This window comes from Eucyclogobius newberryi, unplaced genomic scaffold (assembly GCF_026437365.1).
Source record: "Eucyclogobius newberryi isolate DKJ021-1_F unplaced genomic scaffold, fEucNew1.0.hap1 SCAF_9, whole genome shotgun sequence".
Classification (NCBI taxonomy): domain Eukaryota; kingdom Metazoa; phylum Chordata; class Actinopteri; order Gobiiformes; family Gobiidae; genus Eucyclogobius; species Eucyclogobius newberryi.
Window position 1 is genome coordinate 26323108 of NW_027316532.1, and position 14896 is coordinate 26338003.

Genomic DNA, 14896 nt, shown 5'->3' on the forward strand with positions numbered 1-14896 from the left:
CCCGTGCGACGTCCCTCGTCGTCTCGCGCGGCTGTCGACTTGTGTGTCAATCTGACCCACTCGACACCCCGTACCTGCCTCACACCCACACCTGACGCACGGCTCTCCGCTGACGCAACCCTTTCCTTCAACTCATCACATTCGAACTGGTTTTGCAACTTCGGAAAGGTTCACAGTTCTGATTTCCTGTAAACGTTTGCGTTAGCGGTAAATTGTACGCTTAGAAAGACACGTTTGAGTCATTTCTGAATCGAGTGTACTCTGGTAATGTACTCGTAAGTTAATAAATTGTATATTTTGGAGCATATTTGTACAAAGTGCTCCACAGAATACAGAACAAACACAACTTCAATACATATAAATAGACTATTTGATTTTTTTGACATCATCATTGTATTTATAAGGGCTTTTTTTATGGTTGGAAAAACTATTTAAAATTGCATTTAAATGAAATCTGATCTGTTAAAACCTGTTACTGTTCACTCAAGTTTGTGGCTGTCTTTACTTTCTTAAAATAAAGTTAAATGTGACAAAAACAGCCAGATATAAAAAAGTTCATACATTTAGGTCTATTTTTGGGCTATGTATGGAACAAAAACAAGATTATTTTGCTTCTAAAATTGTCACGGTTATTATTTATCATATTGTAACCTGAATAATCACAATTTTAGATGAAGCTAATAATCTTGACATTCCTAACAGTGAATAAAAGATAAAAGTTGATATAAAGCCGCTCTTTGTGGATGAGGCCAAACAATATTAAGTTCAGGGGCAGTCATAGTCGAGATATAGTGACAAAAATAATAAAATAAAACTTATTTTTGACTGCCTTGTACTAGTTATGATTTACTTTGCAAGTCATTTCCCCTTTTACTTAATAATACTTTGATTTTACATTTGAAGCTCTCCATTCAACTTTAATAGTACAGCTTAAGTTCTCATTCTCATTTCAGACAGATATCGCATGAAGCCATAACAGTCAGAACATGCACTTACACACGTATCGATCCATAGACTGTACGTGCAATTGGGAAAAAAAACGCCAATACCGTGAAACTGACACCGTTCTTATGGTACATTACGACCCATACGTCTCGCTCTAAAGACATTACGATGGACCTGTTTGCCCTGCGTCTCGGTGGCTCCTGCGTATGACAAGAAAAGCCCGGCTCGAGTTTCAGCTTCGTCCAAACAAGAAACGAGCAAGTGTCACTTTTGAGACGGCGGAACCATATTTCCTCTAAACAAACTACGAGTCAGTCAGAAGCAGCAGAAGCAGCAGAAGCATCGTGTTTTTCCTGTTCTGCCGGGATTCTGAGCAATACAACACGAAAGTCACTGTGAAAATGACAAGTTGAAGGTCTTATACCGCTATTTTTGAAGGCACCACAAATAGTACGCGTTAGGGTTCAAAAGTACACTGTGTAACTTTTCCAGTGGGTGGTCTGCCACTTGCACGTCGCCATGGAGATGTCATTGCTCTGCCTGAAATGTTCACCGGTATATTTATTTGGCATTGGGTCAGTGTCTTAGTCGACTAAACTTTTTGTTCATTGACTCATTATTTTATTGGGATTATTCAGATTTATGTGGACAGTTTTTTTGAGTTATTGATCAATTTATTCAGATTTCCCCCCCTTTTTTTACATATAAATGCTGAGTTTTTTGGTACTTTTCTCCATGCAAAGCGATTGTCGACGTCTAGACCTGGATGTTTGAGTTCAGGGGTAAATGCTGCATTGTCATGACAACACAAACATGATCCAACACCTCAAATGTATTTCAATCCAACCTTTTTTGACGTTCTACTCTACAATACGTCCAGACACAGCTTCAGAAACGTTATTTTGTCCCTTTTATGAATTTCCCTGATATTTTGTGCGTGTTATCATTCTGTTGATTTAAACACCACACACTTCCTGGTAATGCGGCGACAGCGGCAGTGCTGGCAGTTTTAACACGGAATAACTGCACTTTTCACACCACAAATTGACGGCCGTAATAAAAAACAGCCACGCGTTGGCTCCGGTGCGACGGCTTGTTTCCGTTCGGCTTGATAAAACCCATCTCGTATAATAACACTAATATTTCTACGCGCTGCCTTTTCTTTTTTATTGATTCGCACTACAGTAAGTGCGCTCTTTGCATCCGCTGTCACCATGCCGACGGAAATGATGGAGGGCAGTGGCTAAACTAATGCACGGCCGACAAAGGCGCAAGATAGAAATGAATGGATTATGTAGATCGGGCGGACAAATGTAATATTTAAGAGCGGGCATGATGAGAATAAATGGAGCGGTGTGTTTTTTTTAGACGGGCCTGCAGCATGATGTCATCGTGAGTGATGCAGCGGCCCACAATCCACCACTAAGAGCCCTCGCTGTCATTCAGGCTTAAAGTGAGCTCATGTTTACTTTTGGTTTCATGAATGACAACGATGACGCTCATGTGAAATTAAGGTATCACGGCTATTATCGGCTGCTTCTAGTCAGCGCATGTGTGATCGGCGTACGTGCAGGTGTTGAGCTCGAGCGCGTCACGAAGCGCCTACGCCCGTCATAACGCAATGACTCGTGAATGAATTAGCCTTTCACTAACCTTTACATGTTGGATCCTAAAACGAGAAAACTTGTGGGCTACTGATTCCAACTCATGGCCTACTTTTAAGAGAAAGATGCATAAAACTGTCGTAAATAATGCTTGAGTCTCATCTAAGGTGATATGTAGCGCTCTCCGGCCCCAACAGTCACGTTATCCTTTTCACAAAGTGGGAGAAGTTTCTTGCCCAAGGACGCAACAACTGTATGAGACTAGAGTATTGCATAAGGAGCGGGCGCTTTGCCAAAGACTTTCTTGCAGCCAGATCACATTTTAGCTCCCGAATGTAAGTGCAGAGAAGAATAATAGTCTGGCCACCACTTCCTCCGTCGAGCCAAACTCAGACAGAACTGTGCAATCAGGTAATTTATCCTTTAGAACAAAATCAAACTTCTCTCACCTCAGATTAACAGCGTTTAAGTTTTTCGCTCATTGATTCCACAGAAATCTGCAATGTTTTTCAGTCCCTGTGATATTTCATTTCCTTTCGTTTCTTTTTCCCTCGTAAACAGCCGTGTTTGTTTTGACAAGACCAGACGTGTGTATTCCCGATTCCAGGTGAGGTTCAATCCATCTGTCACTAACTGAAAAAGCGCTGAATCCGACAACATGACACATAATATCAATTGTGATCAACTGAAGAAAACGGAATACTTAATCCTACTTTAAACCATCAAATATACAGCAACAGAACACAGAAGATGAAGACACGGCTCGCTGAACATTAAAGGGCTTGTTATAAACTGCTGCTTCTTCGCGTTCGCCTGTTCCATTCTCCGGTGCGTGCTCTGTCCTTGCATAGACGCTTGTATGAAAAGTTGCCACATCCTTTGGTCTTCTTGAGCTGAGGTGAAGGGCAGTGTTATCGCAGGACGACTCAATGTTAAGTGTCTGAGTAAATCACAGTCGGGCTCAAACATGTCCCGGGCTCATCTGCATTTTACTGTCCTCTGGGGAACTCTTCATTTGCCATTAAGAACAGATCCACCTTCCTTTAGAGGAGAGAGAGAGACTATCTCAGTTCTACTGCCATGCGAGTAATAAGTGTGGATTATAATTAATTCATTAATTAAAAAAGCTGTTCTTGAGGAGGGTCCACCACTGCCGTCGCTACGGAGATGTTATTGCTCTGTAACATTCCACAGGTGGGCAATATTGTAGAAATATGACACATGAAAGAGGAGTTAAAGAGGCAATCTTTGTTAAGAGAATCCGTCCTGAAACAGAAACCGGGGTTTAAGATTCAACCTTCCGGTCGTATATAATTGTGTCTTGAAACCCTGGAGCAGTAGAAGCCCAGGGCATTCTGATCTAGGTACTCAGTGAGGAGGGAGCGAAGGTCAGTTTCCAATAGGATGTAGATAGCCCATAGGGCTGTTAGTAAACAAAGAGGGTAGTTTCAAGTGAAACCAAAAACTCCCTTTATCAGGAGGTCCCGCCCGGTGGGCTGGTCCTGCTCAGAGAAGGATAAATATCTGAGTTCCCAGACTCGATTCGCAGATTGAAAATGACTCTTGGATGAGAGTCAAAACGTCTTGTGGTCTCAGATGATACAACTGAATCTTTTACTACAAAGGATCAGTCCAGGACGAATGAGATGGATGGATTACACCGACATGACACTAAAACACCTGTCATTAAATACATGCAAGGTATTGATTGTTTTTCAATGCCATACTGTGGAACATTTCAGTCATAACATTTCCATTAGTCACAAAAGTATCGTTATCGCAACTAGACTTTTGTGTTCCAAACAAATAATCGATTCATCAAAAGAATCGCTAGAATAATCGATGAGAAAAATGATCTTTAGTTGCAGCCCTAATCGAACAAAACAAAATATATCTCAATCAGACAGAACTATAATGTTTTTTAAAACGAAAACATTGGAAAAAAATGTATTTTATTCACAATTTTCAGTCCCTGATTCAGTCATTGATTTTACAACTTACATTACACACCTTCAGTTTCTTTATGCCATCGCTTACACTTTTTATTGTGACGTGCCAAACATTTATTGAGCTTTTCATTCATCTAAGACGTTCACAGAGCCACAAGGAGACCTCTCTTGAAAGGCATTTCCTGTGTGTGGCTTTCCGTTGCGTTGCTGTAGGTCCCAGTTGTTGCATGGACGGTCCAGCCAATCAGGAGACACTGGTCTAAGCTCTTTGTCCTTTGTGTCTCCTGATGTGACGGATGAGTATAACCCTTTGAGATCATAAAGCCTTTGCCTCCTCTTCACAACACATTATAATCCCCAGTGAGCTAAAGTATGACGGAGAAGACCCCAGCCTTTACTTCTAGACGCTCTCCTGACTTCAGATTGCGTCAACATTAAAGGAACATTAACACATTGTCCACACATTTATGCTGGTTATGTCGGATGTTTGTTAAGCTTTGAAGACAGAAAGTATGGAGACAACTTTCCACATTTACATGCTTCTGAACGAGTCGCATCGCACTCGCTGACCTACGACTTCTGTATTGCAATAAAGTTGGTATTTGCGGGTCTTATCCTGGACTAAAAGTAACTGCAATCAGAGTTGAAATGTCAGAGAAGATTGAAATATAAACTTCTAAACTAAAACAGGAGACGTAGAGGCATAAACTACAGAGTAAGCAAGATTTCCCCATAAAAAGATGAAAAGGATGTTCAATTACCTAAACAGCTGCAGCGCTTGATCATTTTTTATTCGATTGTGAAGATACTTTATTGTCCCGTCCTTCAATGCCTCAGAAATCCCGATTTTTCCATTTCTATCTATTCTAGTTTTGATTTTCCGCCCTCAAACGTGAAGACGCAAATGACAAACTTGAATGCAAACTGTGGACGAGCGGTGAAAGAGATGGAAACGCACTTGTTACACTTGTGCACAGCTCCTTACGAACCGAGTGCAATGTTGAAAAAAAAAAGATGTTGCATTTCCTCCGCGGTGATCAAATCTCGACACACCGACGGTCCCCGAGGTGACGGCGATGATCAAAGCCGTCTCTGTGCATCCGAACGCGGTCCACTCCTTTCCTGTTTACGAGCAGAGGCCTCGTCTTCCTCTGCAACCGTCTCTGGGACACACTTGAACGTGGTATTTATGGCGTCCTACTGGAATAACGCTGCGCTCGGAATGGGATGAATTCATTTCTGTCCGGTGTCACGGCACCTTCTTGCAGGGCTGGGCATTTACGTCATGGCATGTTCATCACATTATCTCTCTTTGTCTTTATAAGCTCCATATCAGTCTGTTCATCGCTTTCATCCCCGCGAGTTGAGATGGGCGTGATTGACGGTGTATTAGTCTGTATGAAAACAAACTTGGCTTATGGTGAGAAAAGAACATCGCAGCGACTGAAAAACGTCGGGGATTTCTGCAGAATCCATAAGCAAAGCGTGTGATATTGTAAAATGAACTCAATGCGGTGAATATTTAGGATGCTGGGAATGCATTCGGTAAGTGAGTGATACGTGTGGAGCTGTAAAGAGTTTCAAATGAACTAGTGCTGTTTTTCATGTTTTACAAATCCACTACAGCCCCTTTAATGTGAGGTAAGATAAGAATTTGATTTGGTTCTAAAAGATAAATGACCAATGAGCTCATTTGTTTCACAGGCGGCTTGAGTTTGACAGTGGTGAGTAGGTGTTGCACCCCCGAAATGAACGACCAGACTCACGTTCATTTAACTTCAGGGCAACGTTTTAATAACAGTCCTCGGTTCAGTAATACAAGCATTTGTACGTTTTCTGCCATGTCGCTGAACAACAAAAATACACGCCCCATTTCCCATAAGTCCACTCATCTGTCTAATGTTCTTAAAGACACATATCTGTGATTACATGGATACAGGGAACTAGTAAAATAAAAACAATTACTCACCAGGGAAAGTAACAACATTAAATGCTTCTTGCCATATCAAGCCAATATAAATTGTTCATTTTAACTTTAAGGGTACTACACCGGCCCCGTCCGTCTGCTCATCCAAGGAGAAGGATAGAGACTGTTCTCTAGCTAAAGACTGCAGAAATCAATCAAAAAAAACACTGGGCGCATATACAAAGTACTAATAGCACTGTAAGAATGTTAAAAGCTCTGAAAAGTAAATTTTGCACGATAAGGGCCCTTTAAACGGCTCTGGAGCGGGGATTTGCGCTCACGTTGAAATTTTCTTTGTAAAGTCTACTTGTTTATGAAATTTGACTTAAAAATCAATAAATGTGAAGAAACACCATTAAAAAAAATAAAAAGATCGTTATGAAGATGTTTTGCCTCACAGTATTGCCCAGCCCTTTAGTGTCATGCACGCCAGCATTTGAACAAACAGAAACACCTGACCTGTAATAACTATTATTAGCAGTGAAGCACAACAATGCTATTATTAGCCTTTCCCGATTTAATCCCTCAGTATTTGATCAATTTAGGGCAGTGATTCTCAACCTTTTAACTCTAGCATAATAACAATGTCTGGCTTTTTAGTAACTCCAGATATAGATGTAAAAAAAAGTAAGGAGTTTAGAAGCAAAAATTTGTCAAACCTAATTACCATTACTCTCCAGTAAACACAAAGATAAAGTCCTTTTTTTAAACTCTCACTGTTAATAGTAAAAGCACAATGTTCTCACAATAATCATACTTCATACAGTGACACCCCTTCCACTAAATCGAATAACTACCAGGGCCAAACTGAGACTAAACCTGGTCTAAAATCAGACTAAACCACGGCTTAAGTGATGTGGACGAACACAAATGAGTATCACTGATATAAGGCGTTATAATTGTAGTTTTGCGGCTCAAATGTTACGAGAAGACGTGAGATCATCCTATTTAGTTTGAACTCTCCACCATCAGTTTGTGTGACATCACGTCTCTGTGGAAACCTCTCATTTTTGTGTTTCTGCCACTGTTGCTTACTCTTTCCACACAAAATGTATCTTAATCTTGCTGCTCCGGAGGTCGGGCCGTTTACAGTGACATTTAAAGGAGTGTTTTGTCCTCGCTGAATGTCATTGGGATGATAAAAGTGGATAGTACTTGAAGCGAGGCACTTGATATAGTACTTATGTTATTGTGCCCGCAGCCGCTCTCTTCTGCTCCTTCTGTTGATCTGGTTTGATGCCCATTTAACCCACAGGACCCATTTATCCTTTGTGCATCCATCAAAAACATGTCACTATTTCAGATCATGATTAATTTGACGTTTTCAGTGTTAATCCCAACAGCAATTGCATGTTTCTAGGGATTTACTTGCGATGAGGTGAAATGCACAGAAAATACAATTTGTGAGATATTTAATCTAGATTGAATGTTGAAGGCTGCTTGTATATTATTTTTATATATTGTTTTACTATGGATGGATGGATGGATAAATATAAAAGTCTGCAAGGTTGTAAAATCGACACCTAGATACAAATCCATACTAAAACTAGAATTTATTTAGTATTTATTCAAAAATGTTATGTTAAAATAAATAGGACAAAACTGTACCATTCCTGAATAGTTTTAATGGTCTGGATGGATTTATATCAAAATTAGTATGAAATAACTAATGTTATTTTGTGTTGAAAATTACATTTGTCACAGGTATCGAAATTGGTATCGAATAACAATCCGTTTTCTAAGAATAAAATAAGAGAAGCTAATAATCCTTTATTGTCTCCAAATCAAGAATGTTTGTGTTGTTATTTGTCACAATCTTTTCCCTCTTTTCCCACGTGATCAGCCGTTGTAATCTCACTTCCGCTCCAGTGGAAACTCCATTGGTTTGAATGGAGAACGAGGGAAAAGTCTCACCGCTAAATATGCAATAAAGTAGAATGATTTGTGTAAAATATTCAATGTTCATGTGACCAACAAGTCAAAAATGCACTGATTCCCCAGGCGTCCCGAAAACAACTTTTTAGTCTGTGTAGAACTTATTTTCTCTGGTGAATAAGGTGAACACTAAACATTTTTTTAATCGTACATTTTTGGGGCGTTTCCTTAAATGTGCTTTTTGTGACTTTGACCTTCAGTTGTTCAATCTAGAGGTGGGCAGATGATCAAATATCGAAAATATTTATAACATTGTGATTGCCGTTTAGAAGATGTGCAGCATTTGAATATTGAACAGGCTGCGAAACGAAAAAAAGGTTCTAAACGTCCAAATAAGGGTAAAAACTGTCCAATTCTACCCACAAAAGTCCAGAAATATCAATCACTTCACAATTGCCTGACACTTAAACCTCAACAGAGACATCTTTTAACAACATTTCACTTTGACTTTGAATATCGTCTGAATATCGATACCGTCTTTTATCGCTATCGCCCATCCAATATCTTTAACAGCATTCTAAAGCCCAAACTGGATACGTCTCACTGTTTTCTCACCCGCTTACACCTCTGCCACTGTCGTCACTTCTCTTCTTTATGGATAGACCCGGCCGTGTATCGGTTGGCGGCGCACACAGACACGGCAGTCACACTGTGGTCGTTTATGGGAGCGCCCGGGCCCATAATAAGAGCCCAGTGTTCGGCTCACACACGCAGCACAGGGGAAGAGGACGGCCATTCACTCTCATTAGATTACGCTGTCAGGGAAGTGTTGTTCTCCGCACGGCCCAATATGCTCCATCCTGAAGTCCCACTTGTCTCATATGGGAGCAAGTTAGGAAGAAATACGGCGAAACACAAGCAATAAGTGAGGTTCAGAGGCATCGGAATACATTCACTGCAAGCGCTGGTGTGCAAATGCATTCATACATCAAGAAAGCAGCTCACACACGAACGGAAATTGGCAAAAGAATGAAAAATGACCAGAGAAGGAGTTAATTAGTTATGTAATTGATCAACTGTTGGTATAAACACCAGAAACACTTAATTTGATCCAAAAATGAAAGGAAATTTTGCACAAAGCCTCAAATTATACAATATACTTTTTGGATACTAATCAATACTAAAACTAGCATCTGTACTAAAAAATCACGTCAACAGGACAAAACATAATCTTTAAGAATGATATTGGACTTTGTGAGAGGCATTATGAGAGAACAGGGTTTGACAGAGAAATTGCAATTATTTTGTGTTGAAAATGTCAGTGAAATTGCCTAAAACTTTGACCTAAAAAATGTATCGAGAATAGAGCACATTCCTCAGTGCCTTGATAACACTAATAGATAAGATACAATAGAAATTAACAACAACAACAACAACAACAACAACAACAACAATGTAAATGTCTCATCTGAAATGCATGAATCAAAAGAAAAAGAAAAGCTGAGCCTGAGCTGTGTGATCTTTCACTTCGGCATGGAGATATTGTTCCCGATCTTAAATATGAAACTTTCTTCTCACCTTTGCATTGATGGAGTTCTTGTTGTAAAAGCAACACAAAGCTGCAGTGAAGTCCTTCAGGTTGCATCTTTCGGACATTTTTTGTTGTTGCAATTTCCGGCTTCAGATCTTCAACATCTCTGAGTGACACTTCATCCCATTGCAACTCGAAACAGCTCAGATTATTCTGGACATGTCTCCATCCTGTAGTGTCCTCCTCACGGTCCCTTCTCAGTCCCGGCTCAGTCCTGGCTCAGTCCAAGCTCAGTCCTGGCTCAGTTCTGGCTCAGTCCTGGCTCAGTTCTGGCTCAGTCCTGGCTCAGTCCTGGCTCAGTCCAAGCTCAGTCCCGACTCAGTCCTGGCTCTGTCAGTCCTGGCTCAGTTCTGGCTCAGTTCTGGCTCAGTCCTGGCTCAGTCCTGGCTCAGTCCAAGCTCAGTCCCGACTCAGTCCTGGCTCTGTCAGTCCTGGCTCAGTCCTGGCTCAGTTCTGGCTCAGTTCTGGCTCAGTCCTGGCTCAGTCCTGGCTCAGTCCAAGCTCAGTCCCGACTCAGTCCTGGCTCTGTCAGTCCTGGCTCAGTTCTGGCTCAGTTCTGGCTCAGTCCTGGCTCAGTCCAAGCTCAGTCCTGGCTCAGTCCTGGCTCAGTCCAAGCTCAGTCCTGGCTCAGTCTTGGCTCAGTTCTGGCTCAGTCCTGGCTCAGACCCGGCTCTGTCTCATCTCAGTCCCGGCTCGGTCCCGACTCAGTCCCGGCTCTGTCTCATCTAAGTCCCAGCTCTGTCCCCTGCAGAGTGAAGCCTCCACCGCTCACTGCACTGTATGATCCATTCTCACACTTTCTCCTCTCTTTAGCTCCGCCCACCATGACCGTATAAGGAGGCTTAACAGAGCCATGTGGTTTACTCCGAGCCAATCAAATCTCAACTCCCAAGGACTGGCCCAAAGGAAAATCCTTCTGTACAAACCACGTCTCACCACAATGTTGTCATTTTACTGAAAACAAGCTTTTCTACACAAAAATATGTAAAAAGCAAATTCAAAGTATATTCTCTTTTTTTTCTGAGCGTGTTGCTTTGATTATACATCCATGACTTTTAAATTTAGATGTATTTATTTTCACTTGTGATGGATTGTTACCAAAAACCCTTCTCAAAGTCCTTAACATGCCGTCACCTCCAACAAAATTGCATAAATTAGGCTTGAATAAAACTGCAGCAAATATTAGTAAGTTGGATGACGAGATATAGTAACAGTATTTATTAGTATCCGATTTTCAATACTTCTGACCACCCTGTGAGATACACCATTCAAAACATCAAGCTTGAAAAAGGAAACGTGAAATGGAAATGTGCAATTATTCAGACGATTTAAAGCGTTCTTAAGCTGATCCTGTGAAAAAGCAGGAGGGCAGACTTTTCCATATTTGAGATCATCTGTATTCATCACTAAACTGAGACTGAGCCGTGTGAGAGTAATGTGCTCTAATGAGATGTCCACTGCAATCTGGATATTATTTAAAAAGAAAAAGTCTATCCATTGATATAAAAAGCTGAAAAGGCAGCTGTCTTTTTTTGGAATCATAATAATCATAATAATCCAGACTAACAGAAGCGAGGCTGCACCACCAAAACTCACTCACGGAAATGCGTCTTGCCCAAGGACACAACGACAGGCACTAAAATGCACAAAATATAGACAAAAGTTTCTGAAGATTTATGATTGGAATAAACTTGTCTTTGATGTTCAAGCGTAACACAATTTTGAGTCACTTCAAAGTACATGACATGCAACAATTTAAAGCCAAAACACTCACTTCAAACGTATAAAAAGTCACGCAGACAGTCAGTGTTGAACCATTCCTTCCATTTAATGCCACTTTTCTGTTCCTGTCGTCTCTTATGACTTCCATAAATCCGTGTGTCTAAAAACAGAAAGTGCCTCATATCCTGTGCTGTGTGTGTTCCCGGTTAAAATAAGTGCAGACAGCGACAACAAGCATGTTAGAGTATTTAATGGCATGACGCTGTGCTCCAAACAACACTGAACGCTGCCGTCTAGACGGGAGGAAAGAATATGAGAGGTTCACACCGGCTGATAACGGCTGACCGTCCATAATCATACCACACAATCATAACGTCTGGCTTTCATTTCATCACCAGTGCTGTTTTGAAACTGATGTGAACTGTGAGTGTTTTTATAAATGTACAGCTTCAGCCGATACTTTATTATAATAACACTTTATTAGCTTAATAAAGACTTAATTCATAATGAACACATAGTAGTAACTACTTAATTAATACACTAAGACCTAACTCCTACCCTTGATGTCTTAACTAAAGCCCCAATACGTAACATTTTAGCAAAACAATAGACACAAATAAAAGCCAGTTTGCTTTTTTTCATGTTGGATGTTTTTCTTTTTTTTTGCAATAAAACTTTATTTTTGTTTTTGTGCAAAAACACACAGAAAACCTTTCCTGTCTTTACTAAGAGCGAGCTGCATCTCCACAAACCTGACTCATACAGCCGCTTCCTGCTTGTTTCCATGGAAATATGGCTAAAATATTCCACAATATGGCAAACAAAAACAAAATATATCTATCTCCATGGAGAATGTTCCATAGTAAGGTTTTAACTTTTTCTATTTCTGTGGAATCGCGCAGGTGCCACCTTCAGAAAGTTACATACTGTTGCATTAAGTTGTCATTAAGCTATTTACAAATGTTTTCATGCTAAATAAGGTTAAATAATGCATTATAATAAAGTTGCATGGACAACAATAAAGTTGTATAGACGTATTACATTTTTAGAAAAGTGGACATTTGTTGCATAGTTTCATTCATTTTAATACAATTATTGACATTTTGAGATATTTCATAGTACTTTCTTTAGTTTATTTACCAAATCATTTTAAAGGAGACCTATTGTGCAAAATCAACATTTTCCCTGTGTTTCTCAAGCCATCATTGCAATTTAAAATGTTCAAATATATATTCAAAATATAACCTCATGATCCCTGATCCCAATTTACACCAAGAGCGAGAGCAAACGTCTGTGAACACCAAAGCGCAGCCTCATTTTAAATGCTTTATCATTTATGGAAGAGCATCCTCTTCGCAGATTCACCCTCAGTCAGTTTGGTCTGAACAAAAATATGCATTTTTACGTCCACATTTTTGGCTGATTGCATGACTTGTAAAAACACTGTGCAAATGAACTTGTGACACGACCCTCCCTCGTGGAGACAGCCGCGAGCCCTTTTCAACCGCGGGAAATGTAGCCACTAATTACAGCATGAAGTCCCAGAACATCCACCATCCAAATCCATAGAGAACATTGCCCTTTCTGCCAACCACGGCGCCCCCAAATCACCGGCTAGGCTAAAAGTCACCTTAAAATACACACATCCGTCACACCAGGAATGCTACGGGAAAACAACAGCGCAAAGGCATCGGAGTCGGAATCCCACGCGACGCTCCTGTCTTCTCTTCGCTTTCGTCTGCTAATTGTTGTTTCTGTCGACTGGACGGAGAAAAGCAGTTTGTTCAGCAAGTTTTACGCCAGACAAACCACGGGCAAAACTAAAAGCGAAGACGGTTACGGTGGAGCGTTTTTGTAAATGGACTGGCAAAATATCCATATTTCCTAAGGCAGAGATTTCTATACAATGCTGTATTTCTCCAGTGTAAAAAACAACTTCATCAGTCAAAATATACAAAGAATGAAGTGTATTTGTTCACACAGTCCATAATTTGAGAGAAAAAATAAGCTTTTTGAACAATACAGTTAAATAAGTACAATCTTACTTACTTTTTTGGAATTAAAATGATGCTTCTTAAGTTCTCTTGATGATTATTTTTTTGTTTCATGTATATTTTTGTCAAGAGCTCTTTGGCCAATGTCTAAATCGACCAAAATGTTTACCAGTCGACTAATTATGTACGATTTGAGAGTAAATTGTGAGTTTTCTCAACCATTTTTACATGTGAGTTTACTAGTTTCTTTCATTTTCTGCACAAATTGTTATTTCATGACCTCCTTTGAGCTTGTGGTCTTGATATGTTGTCATATTTTACTCATACTTCATAGTTTCGTGAGGTTTTGTCAGCACCAAACCCCATCACCCCCTTTTTTCTCTATGATCGCAATCACCCATGACGTAGGCCCCTAAGATCGGGCGCATAAACCGGCCCCGGACACCAAAAATAAACAGTGACGCGCCAGATTTGCACCTCTAATGTTATCGTTCCCTGATTTATCACGTCGAGCGACACAATCAAACAAACACGAGGTCAGCGACTTCGCGCTCCAGATTAAGACCAGACAAAACCCTGTGTATCAAGTTCATCAGGTTCATCATGTGTGAGGCTCAAAACAAACTGGTGACACTGGTGTTCACGTGGCTCATGGACGGTTTGTGACAGTTTGAGAGCGCCGATCGCAACAGCACTGACTTATTACGCGTACTGACCCTTGTAAAGTGACGCTGCACAAAGATCAAGGCTGTATTTCCACGTGTTTTCTTTTAAAATTCAGCTGTTGACTTCTGAATCGTGTCCGGCAACGTTTTACCCATGAAGTTTGAAGTCTTAAGTGTCGGAGGTGGGAAGAGTATCCATAAATGACACTCAAGAGTAACATTATAGGGATTTCAAATGTCAGCGTAACGATTATTGTGAGAATAAACACAGAGATTTAACAATTATTCACAATTATTCACATCACGGCCAAGACAGCAATAAAATTCTACATTTTCGTGCTTTATTCTGAATGATCAATTGGACATAAACGGCAAGATGAAAACAAACTTTACATTTTGTGTTACTATTTTGAGGAAAAAGGTGAGCAGAAAATACTTAATCTTGCTTTTAAATCGTCACATTTCTTTTAATTGAAATAAAAAATACCTAATTTAGTTTGAAAATTGTCACTTTTCTAGAAATTGAATACAAATAACATAATTCTAAAAATGTCACAATCATCTTTTTTTTTTTCTTTGTGATTA

At 40.1% G+C, this 14896-nt stretch overlaps 1 protein-coding gene across 3 annotated transcripts in view; it reads right to left on the bottom strand.

Annotated features, from left to right (window-relative positions):
* The window catches only part of bcar3 (BCAR3 adaptor protein, NSP family member), an 88870-nt gene that overhangs the window by 16634 nt on the left and 57340 nt on the right, over positions 1 to 14896 (bottom strand). Inside the window, exon 1 of one of the 3 annotated variants that reach the window (XM_072438443.1) lies at positions 9918 to 10057. The exons of the other annotated variants lie outside the window; for them this stretch is intronic. Coding sequence (XP_072294544.1) covers positions 9918 to 9995 — 78 coding nt within the window. The 5' untranslated portion in view covers positions 9996 to 10057. Of the gene's footprint in view, positions 1 to 9917; positions 10058 to 14896 lie in introns of those variants that run through there. 3 annotated transcript variants of the gene reach the window in all.